The 15,939-nt window shown below is 50.1% G+C and overlaps 1 protein-coding gene and 1 long non-coding RNA gene across 8 annotated transcripts in view; one reads left to right on the top strand and one right to left on the bottom strand.

Annotated features, from left to right (window-relative positions):
- The window catches only part of GALNT17 (polypeptide N-acetylgalactosaminyltransferase 17), a 285,062-nt gene that overhangs the window by 136,766 nt on the left and 132,357 nt on the right, over positions 1-15,939 (bottom strand). For 2 of the 6 annotated variants that reach the window (XM_042921612.1, XM_042921619.1), the window contains exons 1-3: positions 10,407-10,416; positions 3,067-3,179; positions 2,369-2,469 (exon numbers count right to left, since the gene is read on the bottom strand). The exons of 3 other annotated variants lie outside the window; for them this stretch is intronic. In XM_042921612.1, the coding sequence (XP_042777546.1) occupies positions 2,369-2,469; positions 3,067-3,135 (170 nt within the window). In that variant the 5' untranslated portion in view covers positions 3,136-3,179; positions 10,407-10,416. Of the gene's footprint in view, positions 1-2,368; positions 2,470-3,066; positions 3,180-10,406; positions 10,516-15,939 lie in introns of those variants that run through there. One more of the 6 variants, XM_042921616.1, reaches the window with a different exon arrangement.
- Positions 10,520-14,804, top strand: LOC122209607. 2 transcript variants are annotated; one of them, XR_006197682.1, is made up of 3 exons: positions 10,520-10,601; positions 13,713-13,905; positions 14,503-14,804. It is a non-coding gene; the product is annotated as an uncharacterized LOC122209607 (long non-coding RNA). The 2 variants fall into 2 exon arrangements; XR_006197681.1 differs by lacking the exon at positions 10,520-10,601 and having other exon boundaries at positions 12,937-13,905.

The raw sequence follows: 15,939 nt of genomic DNA, 5'->3' as shown, positions 1-15,939 counted from the left end.
GTATCAGTCACTCTATATCCTGGCTCCCTAGGGCTGCCGTGACAAAATGCCACAGACTGGGTGGCTTATACCAGAAATGTATCCTTTCAGGATTCTTTTCATTTTAGTATTTATTCATTTTTGAGAGACAGAGAGTGAGGGAGGGGCAGAGAGAGAGGAAGACACAGAATCCGAAGCAGGCTCCAGGCTCTTGAGCTGTCAGCACAGAGCCTAACTTGGGGTTCGAACTCACAAACTGTGAGATCGTGACCTGAGCCGCAGTCGGATGCTTAACCGACGGGGCCACCCAGGTGCCCTACGGATTTTAATTTTTTTTTTAATGTTTATTTATTTTTGAGACAGAGCATGAGAGGGGGAGGGGCAGAGAGAGAGGGAGACACAGAATCCGAAACAGGCTCCAGTGTCTGAGCTGTCAGCACAGAGCCCGACGCCGGGCTCCAACCCACGAACTGTGAGATCATGACCTGAGCCGAAGTCGGACGCTTAACCGACTGAGCCACCCGGGCGCCCCTGGATTCTTTTTTTTTATTTTAAGTTTATTTTGAGAGACAAAGAGCGGGAGGGGCAGAGAGAGGACAGAGAGATCTCAAGCAGGCTCTGCACTGACACCACGGGGCTCAAACTCACGAACCGTGAGATTATGAGGCATAACTGACTGAGCCACCCAGGCACCCCTCCTCTCAGGATTCTATAGGCCAGATGACCAAAATCAAGACATAGCCAGTCCTATGGTTCCATAGCTCCAGTCCTGGCCCTTTCCTCTCTGTCCACGTCTTTTCTTCCTCTGTCTCCCATAAGAACACTTGCGGTCCAATCTTGGGCCCACCCAGACAATCCAGGACGGTCTTATCTAGAAATCCTGAACCCACATCTGCCAAGAGCCCCCTTTCCACACAAGGTCACAGTCACAGGCTCCAGGGGTCCTATCTTTTGGGGAGGCCACCATTCAATGCACCACCCTATACTAGACACTGAAGGCACAAGGATACACAGGCCACAGTTCTCCCCATTGAAGAGCTCGTGGTTTGTTATGTGTAAACAGGTGATAGATACTATGCAATGTAAAATATAAAAGGTGGATGGAGACCACCGTCCTAGAGCTGAGTGACTGATTCAGAAGAAGGGAGGAGGTGTTGGGCTGAGCCTTAAAGAATGAATAAGTAATCACCAGGCAGAGATGCAGTGATATGACAATGGGCGTCCCAGGCAGCAGAAGGATCATGGGCTCACGGAGAGGGGGGACGTAGGGGGTTTCAATGGGCAGGGTACCTTCAGGGCCTGCAAAGTAACCCAAGGGGACAGGAGCATAGAGTCCTTGTGCGGGTATCTCAAAGAAGGAGGAACCAAAGACGGGGTTGACCTTGTGGGGTCAGGACGTAAAAGATCTTGTTCTTCCAAGTTCATGTCTTGCCAACCACCTGCCACTACTCACCCCTTCAAGGGCAGACTTAAAGTAACTCCAAGCTTATCCGTATTCTTGCACAGCCCATTATACAAGAGGCTCCTCGAGGCTGAAAGTCTGTCTCCCCTGCTCCCACCTGAACGTGAACATGGCTGCGTCCGGGGCTTGGGTACCTGTGCCAGGTAAAAGGGTAAAGCCCAGACGTAGGGGCCTCCCAAAAGCAGAGTGTTGGGTGTAATCAGCAACCCGGTTGAACACGTCCACTGATGATGTCGAGCCTTCTTAGTTATCTCTGGGGAAAGGAGCTTAGCGAGAAGAGCAGTGACCAAAGTTGATAAACAATCCTTCTTGTTATGCACAGTCACTGATGCTTCGTCTTTAATCTTTGATAGCTAAATGCCCAAATAGACTGATGGTTAAGACAGTCAGTTGAGTCATAAAATGAGCCGTTAAGCTGAAATCATTGATTTTTATTACTAAACAAGCCCCGATAATGGCCTGGCTGGGCCATAACGTAGACACGGCTTCAGCATTACGGTACGCAGAGTCAAACATTCCAACTGCTAGAAATTAAATGCATTTATTTCTACAAATTAAGTTGCCTGGGGGAAATCAGTCTCAGGTGCAGAAGTACTTAATGTTTACCGACGAATATTCCAATTGCTAAGTAACCCTGTCGGGTTCTTGACACTTGGCCCAGAAGTGACATCTGTCTTCTTAATAAGCAGGGAAAATGAAATCATGCCCACGTGACCAAGGGTTTCACGCCCACCGCTCTTCCTAACACAGATGCTTGATCCCAACTCTAGAGACATGGCCAGCGTGGTCATTAGCAGGCCATATGTTAGAAGGGAGCATCACAGAGTAGATGACTTATCGTGCGCGCGATCATCTGTAAGTAGCAGCATTTAATGGTCCCCAAATAGAATCTTTGCACACTTTTACTGCACAGGTGAAAATACATACCCATTAAGGGAAAGGCACTCGATTTTACTCAATGGTCCTTCTCTCCCATACAGATGTGATCTGGGCTTCCCATCCGTCAGGGAGTGTGATCTTGGGTAACCCTTCCGGACAAAGAGGGAACAGGATAAGAACAGCATGAGCTCGATTCAGACGTCAGCTGGCATCTGGCTCGCAACCCCTCTTGCCACCTTCTCATCAGGTAGCAAGATGGATGAAGATGCCGAAGAAAAGAAAAATTACTAATCATTCCAAAGCTTGGATTCAGGCCACCTACTGCCAGAATCTGGCAGAAATATCTGCTCACCACAAGTCAGTAGGGCTGGATAGAGAAACACAAATGTGGCTTCCCTCTTGAAATATCATTCTTGCCCTCTTAAAGGATGATGGTAAGAAAGCTCTACGTCCCTTCCACACTATCTTCCTGCCCTCAGAGATGGAGGGAAACAGACAGCCGGGCAGCCCGGCTCCTCATCACTTTGGGGAGCAAGATGTCGGGTTGTACCATTCTCCCTCCGATGCCTGAAGCACCCGTGAAACTCCCAGGGCTGGGGTACAGAGATGATTCCACCTCAGCCCAGCAGAGCTGCACGAACAACATTCCCAGAAGTACACCTGTGATCTGCGCACATCCTTCTGTCCCCCTGGAATAATGGAAAACGGGCTCTGACAGGCAACTCCAACCCCACGTAATCAATCACCTTGCCTGGCACGTCTCCTGAGGGTGAGCGTCTGCGGAAAAGCACTGCAGTGCTAGGGAAAGAGACCATCTTGCTGAAGCCTCCAAGAATGAATACAGCGCTGAAGTTATTTGCTACAGAAACCAGAAATTTAAAAAAAAAAAAAAAAGTTTGCCATCAACCACTGCAAGAGACGAGGATATATAGTCTCATGCCTTCCTCCCTGATTTTCTAAGACGTCACACTTCGTATATGTTTTATGGATTCTGGCAGAAGATGGACACATTTTTGTGCCCGTACAGCTTACTAAATCCACGAGCTAGTTTCCTCGTATTGCTAACGTGTGTTGGTCCCGGTCCTCACTCCTTTGCTTCGTGTCCGCGTGAGGACGTTCAAGCCACGTGAGGAAGAGAGCGTCCCTTAGAGAAGTCAGGCTTTTTTTTTTTTTTTTACCGGGAAATACATTTCCCAATGTCTTGGTCTGAGTGTCGGGTAAAAGAGGAATGTGAGTGTTGACGACGCTTCTCCCTGGCCTGAGGTTGTGGATGGAAGATGGGGGTGGACGCCGTGTCTAGTCCAGCTCCGAAGAGGAAGAGTTTGCACAACCCGGGCAACCGTACGACACAGCCGGTAAAAGGAGGCGACAAACGACCCTGCGAAGGCCGTGGGGATTTTACTGGGAGAAGCGCAGAAGCTTGAAACAGGTGTAGCAAGAGACGACTTTGCTTCCGTGTATTTTTCATTCCTTTCTTTCTCCCCACTTGGGAGGAGCACACTGGAGAACTATGGACAGGACTGGACCAGCAGAAAAGGCAAGGAGCAGGTTCCTCAGGGCTGTCTCTAGAGCTCCAAGGTCTGCAGAAGGGAGCCCCGAGGCTCATCAGAGAGGAGCCCAATTAGCAAAACAGGGGTGAAGACTCCGTGAAAGGGGCTGGCCGCCCCCCCTGCGCGTATACACCTGCGCACACGTCCTGGCTGAAGCGAATGTGGACACTGACGATGAGTCAAGATTCGGTCCTTCAGATCCAAGCATCCCAGGAGACACTGTCTGACCTGTGCTGTTGAGCTTGGAAAGTGATGACATCATCGACACATTTCGACACACAGAAGTTTCAGAGAAATGCTGATCGCAAAACTCTACGTAGACGTTTTGTCTATTCTCCCCCAGCACCAAGCTTCTAAACCCTGCACTGAGATTCTGGGACAGGGAGTCCCCAAATGACATCTTCCAGACCCTTCTGCCTGATTATATTCTGATTAGATTTCTGATTAGGTTCTGATTAAATTAGGTTCTACAGATTATATGTGCCATAAAATTAGATTCTGCCAATGGGAGACACTGGCAGGAGGCTTGAAGTCAGGCGAAGGAAACAGGATACATCCCCTGCCTTCAAACTGGGTCTACATCTCTCAAGAAGTGAGGGAAGTCAGGGGCACCTGGGTGGCTCGGTCGGTTATGTGTCCCATTTCGGCTCAGGTCATGATCTCACGGTTCCTGAGTTCGAGCCCCGCGTCGGCCTTGGTGCTGACAGCTCAGCCCAGCCTGCTCTGGATTCTGTGTCTCCCTCTCTCTCTCTCTCTGCCCCTCCCCTGCTCACGCTCTGTCTCTCTCTCTCTCTCTCTCTCCCAAAAATTAATAGACTTAAAAAAAATTTTTTTAAAAGTGAAGGAGGACAGAAGTGCCAAACTCCAGTGGAGATCAGAGGTCCTGGCACCACCCGCACTGGGTCCGCAGGTGAAATGAGCACCTGCCGTAATATTCTGCTGGAACCGCCCCCCCCCCCGCCCCAGCCCAGCTTCTGTGTCCCTGAACAATCCCTGCCCAACCCACTGCCATTAGGAAATACCCTAGAATTTTGTGAGGCTTCAGTGAGTTAATATACGGGAAGTACTTAGCAAACTCGAAAAGCCCAAGAGTCAGGTCACATACAAAGAACAGCTATTGTGATTACTGTTACTGCCTCTGTCACTGCTGCTGACTTCTCATCTAGCTCTGCATCGAACGACACAGTGGCAGCCACCAGCCACGTGTAACTATTTGCATTTCAATATACCTCCGCTAAAACAAAATGAAATAAAGAATTGAGTCACTCAGCTGCACGGGCTACGTCTGAAGGGCCCGCGTAGCCACGTGCGGCTATCACGTTGGATGGCGCAGAAATGGAACGTCCCCATCCTCGCGGGAAGCTGTGTTGGGCAATGCTGACCCGGATTACTCTGTGCCTAAGAATCAACGAGAGAGCTTGTTAAAAATAAAACTCCCGCGCTCCTACAAAAGACGCTGATTTCGAAGGTTTGTGCAATCAGTGTTGAGAACAGTGAGCCTCAGGTGCACTCAGGTGCTGTGTGTTCCCGGAGCACACTTTAAGAATAACCGAGGTGGGGAATGGGGTGTTCATCTCCCAACATTCCTCTTAAAAAAGTCTTTAGGAAAACCGAGTGCGTGTGTGTGTCGCACAGACAAACACAGATTGCTGTTAATTCGCGACGAACCAGAATTCTAGAAGTTAACATTTTAGAGATGACGAAACCTCAGTCAACCCGGGTGATCAGGGGTTATATGAACTATGCTGAAGGGACGGCAGGGACCCAGGACTTGCCGCCTTCGCAGTGGAACCCTGTCGTTAGGGGACAGGTGACCAGGGAAGTAGGCGAAATAGGTAGCCAAGTATCTTTGCTAAGCCGGAAATTATTGTTAATTAGTATTAATTATTGTTAATTATTGTTCCTGTTCACCTTGCTAATCACAAAGCTTGCCACTGAGCAAATGCTTCTCGGTTCGTTATCACAATTAATCTTTATGTCTAAACAAAAGTTTGTTTCCATTGTATGCATAATTATGGTTCACAAGCCTTCCATAGAGAAGCCCAAGCGTTCAACTTAACAATGAATTCTTGATGGCACAATTAGCTTTGCCAATCCGCAGGTAAACATAACTAAAATTCGCGGATTATTAATTACCTAGCTGTGCCTCGCCTTCCCCTCTTCCAGAGGCGTGGTGCACGGCATGCCTCATCCACCGAGGGTCTTATTCCATATACCACTCAATTCCTTTACGCAAAGAACCAGATGGCAGAGCCTTCCTGGAGCCCAGCCCAGAGCTGGGAGAAGTTGTCTCTCGTAACGTATGTCTACACACCTCACTACCACCAAAAGACAGCTAGGTATTCCATCATTCTCTGTTCGCCCTGTCCACCAGGTGGGCCATTTCAATCACTGGCACATTATATTTCCATGTTATACGTAGCCTTACGTTTTCTTTTACACTCGATCTCGGTTTGCTTGTTTGTCTGTTTTCACATTTAATCTTATATCACGGGGTTTCGATCGTAGGTATCTGTGTTTTTGCTGTCAAGCCTCTTCTCGTTTATTTTTTCTGTTGTAAGTTCATCCATCCATCCACCCATCCAGCCAAACGATCCTTCCTTGCTGTGAGTGACAGCTACCATTTGGTAACTAAGTTCACTAGGGTTCCTAATTCCCCCCGATGCAGTGGAATTATAAAGGGAAATAGATTACATTCATTGAACACAACTGTTCACATCCTTCCCCTTCTGACCATGCTTTCCCGAGGACCTTCCCACCTCACTGACCATTAGCTTGGTCGTGTGACTTGCTTGGACCAATGGCCCGTGGACGGAGGTGACGCAGGCCACGTTCAAACGAGATCTTCAAGTGCTCTGGTGCCATTTGGCTGTCTTTGCTCCTGTCCCCTCCATAAGGATAACACATACCACAGAATACATAACGACGTCCACATAGGTACGATGGCCAAGGTCCCCCAAATAAGAAGACACAGAATGTATGCTCAGTGAACCCACAGCTTTGAGAAGCGTTATGGGGTTGCAGGGTGGCTTCCTACCTGTAGAGGACGTGTGACATAAGCGACAACGACCTCTTGTGGGTGAAGCCATTACAATTCAGGGGTCAACTGGTTATGCCACATAACACAGCATAAGCACTATTCTTAATTTCGCTGTTGCTGATGCAAAGGGCAAGACTGGAGCACCGGCCACGTCTGATGGAGCACTCCCAGCTGGGATCAGCTCACAGGACAACCTGACGTGAGGTCAGAGACACGCGTGTGTTATGCTTGTTTAAAACCTTCCAGCAGAGACAACGGAAGTGAGAACTCCCAATGAGGTTCCTAGGTTGCAAGGAGAGTTTATGAATCATTTTCAGGCTCTCTGCCGATTTTGTATCTCCCTGCAGGGACCCTTTGGGCTTGGCACACTTGCCTTGACTACTTAGCCCCCAAAACTCAAGGGAATTTTGGCAAAAACCTTGATTCAGCGATCATATCTCAAAAGTGAAGAAAGATGGAGGCGCCTGGGTGGCGCAGTCAGTTGAGCGTGCAACTTCGGCTCAGGTCACGATCTCACGGCGCGTGGGTTCGAGCCCTGCGTTGGGCTCTGTGCTGACCGCTCAGAGCCTGGAGCCTGTTTCAGATTCTGTGTCTCCCTCTCTCTCTGCCCCTCCCCCACTCACGCCCTGTCTCCCTCTGTCTCAAAAATAAATAAACATTAAAAAAAAATTAAAATCCGTAGGGAACTCTGTCCCTCTCTCTCTCTGACCCTCCCAGCTCATGCTCTGTGTCTCTCTCTCAAAAATAAATAAACATTAAAAATATTTTTTTTAAGTTAAGAAAGATGAACAAACAGGGAGGGGGGGTTGTGGTGGGAAATGTGTGTGTGCATGTGTGTGAGCACATAGGAGAAAATAAAGGAAAATTAAGGAGAAAATAAAGGTCTCTTCTTTTTTTTTTTTTTAATGTTTATTTAGTTTTGAGAGAGAGAGAGACAGAGCACAAGCGGGGGAGGTACAGAGAGAGAGGGAGACACAGAATCCGAAGCAGGCTCCAGGCTCTGAGTTGTTAGCACACAGCCCAACACGGGGCTCGAACCCACAGACCGGGAGATCATGACCTGAGCCCAAGTTGGGTGCTTAACCGACTGAGCCACCCCGGCGCCCATGGTCTCTTCTTATGAAATGCCAAGTTTCTTGTCTCGTGCTTTTTACTGTAGACATTTCGAGATATTGCAACATTTTAAGATTTGCTACAGATGTAAAATATTGATTAACAAACCAAGTATGAAACGAGCACAACAAGACCAGACAGTTAAAAGTTGACACAAGCCTTGACGACAAGAGTCAAGTGAGCCTTGAGTGACAGCCTGAGGAGGACAGGGTAACAATCAGGCCACAGGAAAGAGGGAAAAGGGATGTCCGTGCAGTTGCGGCTTTGAAATCTCCCGAGCTCCTTTCAATTACCTACCTCGAAACCTAATGGCATTCTCACAGGGCTAGTCTTACATGATCAGGGTTAAAACACCAGTTCCTCACATTTAAACGGTGGTGTTATGTGACGACTTTGTTCCAGTTTTTCTCTTCTATGGATTTGCATTGCCTAATGACCTGACGGGTTTCTGTAGGAATTTTCTATATCGTGCTGAACTATCTTTAGACCTTCCTTCCCTTTTAGTATGTTACTGAAGGGATGTTTTCACAGATGCTGAATTAACTTCATTCATTTAGAGCTTGCTGGCTGTCCCCGACAACAATCATTATCATTACAGCGACCATGGATGGTATGCCTTTCCTGTGCAATACGTTTTGTGCTAGATACAGGCTGGACCCAAAAATAAACAGATAAACGGGACCAGATTCTACCTTAAAATTCTAACGAAAGAGTCTAATAGGGCTCAGACAGCGACAGAAGGGATGGGGACGTGAACTTTCTTAAGAAACAAAGCAGAGAAAATGATCACTGCCTCAAGTGAGGTGCCACAAGATGAAAGGACCGTGGAGAGATGACACTGAGCTTGGAGATGACCGCGGGCTTCATGGAGGAGGTGGCTGACGCCGCTCCTCTGGGCATCAGTGGACGAGGAAGGCATTTTAACCAGATGCGACTGCGCTGGTAAAGTCACTGAAGCAGGGCAGGGTCTGGAAATGTTAACAAGCATGGTCTGGTTGCAGTTTGCAAAAGAATATATTTTGCACTTCAGCATGAAAAGTCTTGCCTGGTCCTCTGACGAGGCTTAACCAGTTTGTGAGGACCCGGCTACAGATTCGGGAGAAGATGTCAGCATTTGCGAGAGAGAAGGAAATCGAAATAACCAAGGTCCTGTTTCTATTCCTGGCACCGTGTGCAAGCAGCAGTCACATAAACTCTTTTCGGAGGGAAAAAAAAAAGTTCAACATCCTAAGAGGAGAATCAAAATGAAGGCAAAGGGGAATATTCTAGACTCAAAGAACTTGTGGCTGGCACTACAATCATCTAAACAGGGAAGTCTGATCATTAGTATAGAGGTGGTCGCAAAAGTAAACGTGACTATTTAATCTTATTCTTCAAAGGGAGCTTAGCTAATGGGAAAATTAATAAGCAGATAATGTCGACCTACAACCTCAGATTTTATTCATAGAAAAAAGGAAAGAAGAGAGGGAAATGGGGAGCAGGAAACACTGAAATTAGTTAAACACCTTGTATTTAGAGAATTCAACCGACAGAGATATCTTCCTGACTCTGATCGTTTGAAAATGCAGGCTTCGCGAGTTTCTAAAAACACAAAGGAAAGTAATGGAATCAAAAGGGAAATGTGCAGTTTCCACAAATCTCCTGAGAAGACAAAAACAAAGACCTACCCACGTGGGAGGAAAATAGGGAAAACAAAAGCCAAGGAAGCAGAGAAGCTGTAACCCGGGATGCCAAGTAAGGGTGATGGTGCTATTTCTGACAATCGTCCCCGAGCTCAGAACATAAAAACAAAGCCCATCCACATACTGCTTGCAAGCAACAGGCTCACAACAAAATGACCCACAAAAGTTTCAAAGGTGGGCAAGAGTAAACAACAAAAAGCAAGGACAGGGGCGCCTGGGTGGCTCAGTCGATTGAGTTATCTGACTCTTGATGTTGGCTCAGGTCATGATCTCACAGTTCATCCGGTTAGGGAGGTCGAGCCCCACAACGGGCTCTGCGCTGACAGTGGGAGCCTGCTTGGGATTCTCTCTCTCTCTTCCTCTCTCTCTCTTCCCCTTCCTTGAGCTCTCTCCCTCTTTCTCTCTCTCAAAATAAATAAACTTAAAAAAAGCAAGGACTGAGGCGCCCGGGGACGGCTCACTTGGCTGAGCGTCAGACTCTCGATCGCTGCTCAGGTCATGATCTCTCGGTTCGTGAGTTCAAGCCTCGCATCGGGCTCTGAGTGACAGTGGGGAGCCGGCTTGGGATTCTCTCTCTCTGCCCCCATTGCCTCTCTCTCTCTCTCTCTCTCTCAATATAAATAAATTAAAACTTAAAAAACAAACAAACAAGGACTGTGAGTGGTACAAATATCAGAACAGTGAAAGGTGATGCTCCCTACCTCTCGTCAATCGAAGACACGCACTGATAAGACTCCCTCTCATTATTCTTTGTGAGATTAACACAGAGAAGTTCTACTCTCCGGAACACGATGACCTCACTTTCTTCAACATCCTTCTCCAAGGGCAGTAACTGAATGTTTTGGTAAATGCCTCTGGTACGCTGCGATCATCTGCTCGGCCAGTTGGAGACCGAGGTCATGTGTGGATTTTGGGTAGAGTACTGTCAGAGCTCCACGGTCCCCTGGGTTTGCTGGGCCCAACCCAGGACTTTCCCGGTTGATAGGTCTGGGGGTGGGGCAGACAATCTGCATTTCTAGCAAGTTCCCAGGGGATTCTGATGCTGCCGGTCTAGGGGGCAAGTGTGAGACCAACGACTTAGAGGATTCCTTCCCTTACTCATCCAAACGTCCCCCGTGACTCAAGAAGCGACCCCAGGTGAAACCAGATTCCACCAGGTAGGAGGCCTGAAGAACACGGCTAGCGGGTGTGGTCAGTCCACACCAGCGGAGGCCCCAAGAATCACCTGCATCACCTCAGAAAGGGCGTGACGACTGTTCGAAGCTCAGAGAAGGGATTGTGCCGGGAACGTATCAACCGGTGGGCTTTTTCTGCTTTTTTGTCTCCCAGAGGAGACAAAGCCTGGATCGGGAAGCCCCACAGAGCTGTGCAAAGAACACAGGCCTGAATGGCCTGGGCCCAAATTTCATTCGCTGCTTCATCACGAACTACCCGAGTGACCCTTGGCAAATCACTTAACGTTTTTTTGCTCGTGGGATAAGACATTTGGACGAGAAGCCTCCCCGGGGGACCTTATGGTCTCATGTTCTATGACTCCTTCCAGAATCAAGACTTTCGGGGGAGAAAATCTCTACGATTATGGGAATATTCACGCAACAGTTACACGTTTAATATAGACCATCTGTCACTGTTTCAGACGTGTCATAAATGCAACAATGCCATCAGCTGGTAATCTGCATCCCTCCCCTGCAGTATGATGGATGAGATCCCACCTGCCGCCACATGTATCAGGAAGAGACCATTTTCCAAGCAAGCCGGAGTAATGAAGCGTGCTGGGTTTGGCACCTGGACACGAGAAGCCCACGAAGGAAGAGAGAGGAGCAGACTACATCGGCAGCAGGCCCAGAGCTGGGTTCAGCCACTGTGATCTGATTGAACTACCGTCCTCACCCGCAGGGGAGAGGGAGGCAGCGAGGCCGCCTGGCTGGCACCAGGGTTCTAGAGGTTCCCATGGAGAAGTTACGGGAAGCAACGGTTAATACAAAGATGGGTTCCCAGAGAGGCCCTGGAAGTCTGTGACCCGGACGCCGGGGAAAGATGAGCAGGGGCTTGAGGAGGCTCCCTGGGCGCATGAGCAAGAATGGAGGAAGAAGGCAGCCTTCACATTCGGTGGGCCTGGCTGCTTTGGCCACCTGGAGACAGGTGTGCTAAGCCTGGCCCGCGCCTGACTTGCGAGCACACAAACGCGCAAACATCCAAATGCGTACCAGCCCTAGGACCTGGGTTCAGAAGGACAGAGCCAGCATCTGTCTGAGTGCCCACAGTCATAGCTCTATTGTGCCACAAAGAGGTGCGTGTGACATTCCGGAAGCACAGAACCCATCATACACACACACGCACACACACACACACACACACACATCCAGAGTCTTCAGTGGCTCCCATGGCCCTCAGGAATCTCCTCCAGGCAGCTTTGGCTCTCCACCCATGGCTCCCTGGAGGTCAGCATCATACTTCAGAGAGTGCTCAAAGATCACACTGAGCCCTGAGCAGACGAGCACAGGTGTCCTGGTGAGACAGGGCAGTGACATCATCCACCACCCGGCAAGCGCAATCCAAGCTCCTGTGCGTCTCTCCTAGTCTCTCGTCCTACGGTCCTTTTGCTGGGTCCCCACGTCCCTGACCCCATCCTCACCCGCCATGCTTGCTCTGACCTCCAGCTCCCATTTCCTGCCCAAGCATGTTTTTGAGAATCACGCCGACCGAGAATAAGGTCCCCCCATTCAGCGGTCTTTCCCAGCACCCACTTGAAGCATGCTTCTGTAGCCTGACGCACACCCCATCCTGCCCTTGCCCGTGCTGGTCCCGCTGCCTGCATATCCCTTTCCCACCTCCTTTCACGTGCAATTCTAGCACCGCTTTCTTCAGGAAGAGTCCTTGGAGAGTCCACACAGGATCGCAAGGTCCTGGGTCCCCAAGGGACACCATGCACCTACATCGACCATAGTCTGACCCCACTGTGTACAACTCCATATCTAAATCTATGTCTCTCCCTTGGACTCCGACCACTTTAAGGGCCAAGACTGCAACTTGCTGATTTCTCAGAGTCTTATACCAAGCCCCGCACACAGTAAGTGCTCAACAGATGCTCACCGAATGGGTGAATACTGCTGCCTTCTGGTTAGATAACAGCCCCATTCATTTCTGCCCCCCCCCACCCCCACCCCAGCCCTCCTCCCTCCTGCACCTACACAGCACTTAAGCATGCGTCCTTAGAATAGCATACTGCTATCTAATGCATAGCTGTAGCATACAGCCACTCCCAGATCACACCTCTCCGTTTGTCCTTCTCCCTGAGCCAACCTGCTGGTCCCTCCCGGCTTTATCTGTGCTGAAGCTGCCCCAACCTGCTGCTAACGCTGTCACCGAGAGGACAGAAATATGCCCCCGTGATTCTCAACCATGACTCTGGAGAACCCTCGTGATTTCCTGAAGAGAAAAGCCAAGGTCTTTCTCTGCTCAACACCCTCCGGGACATCTGGCGGAGGGCATGGTTACAAAATGAATGAATGTGTAAGTAAATGAATGAACTGGCCAATGCTCGCCGATTAAACCGTTTACCTAATCCATGCAAGAGACAGAAAACAAAACAAAACGAAACAAAAAACCAGGCAGGGAACCATTTACTGGGGCGCGGAGAATCTTCCAATTTCTTTCCAGGCAAAGGTTTTAATCTTGTCTGGCAGTGGGTTTTTAGAAATATGCGCTGTTCAGAACATCCATCTTTCCTCCCTCTACCCCAGGGGCGGCGTGAGAGTATTTCCAAATCATGTTTAGAGAAGGCTGCAAATTTGTGGAGCTATACAGCCATTCTGAAGCTTCCTGGTGACTCACGGAGTGAGGAGGCATTCTGGAAATAACAATCTCAGGCCATATTGATCTTAGGAGCACGCGGTGGACTGTGTCTCTTGGGTGATTAATGGTATCCTGGTTAAATCTCACAGCGTATCCGGGACTTTCAGAAATACCATACTCAAAGCATAACGGGTTACGATGATTTTTAACAGATGGCAAACGACCCAGCCGGAGTTCCCTGAAGAAAGCCATTTCTGGGTTAGAACTTGGGTCCCGGAGGAAAGGACGAGTGGAAATGACGATGTGAAGATCGGGAAACAGGAAACGTGCAGAAACGACAGAAGATAGGAGAGGAAATACACACACACACACACACACACACACACACACACACACAAATTGCCGGTAAGCATTTTGGCACATCGTGGCGATTTTTGTAACCTGGATCGGATCATGCCATGCCCCTGCTCAACACCCTCTCAGGGCTTCTCCTTGAACTAAGAATAAATGCTACCTGCTTGCCCTGGCAGAGAAGGTCTGCACGATCTGGCCCTCGATGCCTTCTCTCCTCCCCCCCTGGCTCCTGCCCACTGCCCACCCTCTCCTTCCCATGAGGGACCAAGCCTCCCCTGGGATCTTGGACGAGCTGCCCCCTCAGAGATGAGAGCTCCTGGTCCCAACCCTTTCCCAACAGCTGGCTCTTTTTCTCCTTCACTGGAGCGGTGCCCATGCCACCCTAGCATGCCTCTGTTCAATTTCCTACACAACATGTATCACAGGCTTAGGTTTTCCGTTTTTATTTACTTGGGGGCTGATTGGTTTCACGTCTCTCCCTACCGTAGTTTTGTAAGCGCCACGAAAGGAGGGGCCCTCTCCGAATCATTCATCGCTGAAATCCTTACACCTAGTACTGCCCCTGGCGTGTAGTTGCAGGTGGTAAATATTTTTTCCTCAAATGATTGATCCTTATGATCCTATTATCCATCTCGATGTCTTCTACAGAGCGATGCCTGATCTGATAGGAACGGCAGCCTCAAAACCGGAAAGAGAATGTGAAGACACGGATGGGCCAGACAGAAGCTTCCACGCTGTGTTATTCCCAAAAACGTGGCACGTGAAAATCAACGAGATACGCAACACAGCAATACAGCCGGGCCAACGGGGCAACAGGGCTCCCGTCCTGAGGTCTCTGACACCCCTGCGTTACTGTCAGCAGCCCCAGGGGTCAGTTCAGGCCCTGAGGAACAGTGGCCCCGACGGAATAGAAACAATGGCCAAGACGGCATCCATCCCAGGCGGCCCAGGAAACCCCCTGGACGGACGGCGCTGTGCCCGTGCAGCTCGGAGAGACCAAGCATGAGGCCGAGAGGCCGTGGTCGCTTCTGGCTGGGACTAACGTGGCACGTTCGGCCCCGCGGGACAAAAGCCGTCCTCGCAGGCAGAAACTGGGATGAAACAGGGACTCTGCCGTGGACGACAGAGCGACAAGCAGAAGAGAAGGAAACGTGTGTCAACCGTGGGCTCGGGCCAGCGGGTGGGGCTGCTCCGGGCCAGCCTGGGGTAATTCCACACGCTTCCATGTCTCCATTTCCCCAAGGAAGCCTACGGCCCCAAGGAGACGTATCCTGCACCCCCTCTGCTCTCTGAAGGAGGCCCGGGGACCTGGCGCCAGGTGCCCAGGAGGCCGGCAAGGAGGTGAAGAAAAACGGCCGTCTCTCCACCTCCCCGGACGGCCATGGGAAAGGAAGGGGTTCTCGACTTGATCCCACAAGGGACACGTGAGGACGCACGCCGAGGACAGCAGCTACGTCACCTGTCCGAAACAGTGACACCCAAGTCCTACTCCTTCTCTGCTACTAGTCCCTGTGGATTCTGAGCAGTTATCTCATTCCTCGATTACCAGAATGAGAAGGGTACTGGCTCCCCTCCCCCACCCAGGGAAAGCAAAGGCGAAAAAGAAAAGATGAGCCCCTGTGAAGAGGGGTCGGCATTCGTGAATGAGGAAGGAGGGGGCGCCACCAAGGGCCCCGTCGGAACCTTTGGCGGGGGGCGGTGGGGGTGCTCCTCGGAAGCCTGACCTCATCGGGCCCTAGCGGCAGCCCCAGTGAAGTGCCTTCTAGACCACGAAGCCCACCTGTGGAAAAATGGCAGCCGGAGAGAAAGATGGGAGATCTAGTTTGTTCCCCAACGGCCAAGCTTCAGTAGGCAGTGAGCAGGGACATCTGCCCAGATCTGTCCCCCCAACCCCCCCAACCTGCCTGCATTCTGCTCGGAGGGGCGGGGGTCTCCTGGATCTAGAGAGCTTTTAATCCACACCAGCTTCTCTTACCAGAATCCTCTTACACGGTCTTCTCTTTAGGAAAAAATAATAACCGAGGGGAGACTGCCCGAGAGCTGATAACTGCGGAAGCCGGGCGACGGGGGGCGTGGAGGTGGGTT

Source organism: Panthera leo, chromosome E3 (assembly GCF_018350215.1).
Source record: "Panthera leo isolate Ple1 chromosome E3, P.leo_Ple1_pat1.1, whole genome shotgun sequence".
In the NCBI taxonomy this organism is placed as follows: Eukaryota; Metazoa; Chordata; class Mammalia; order Carnivora; family Felidae; genus Panthera; species Panthera leo.
This window is presented reverse-complemented; position numbering and strand designations above follow the sequence as displayed.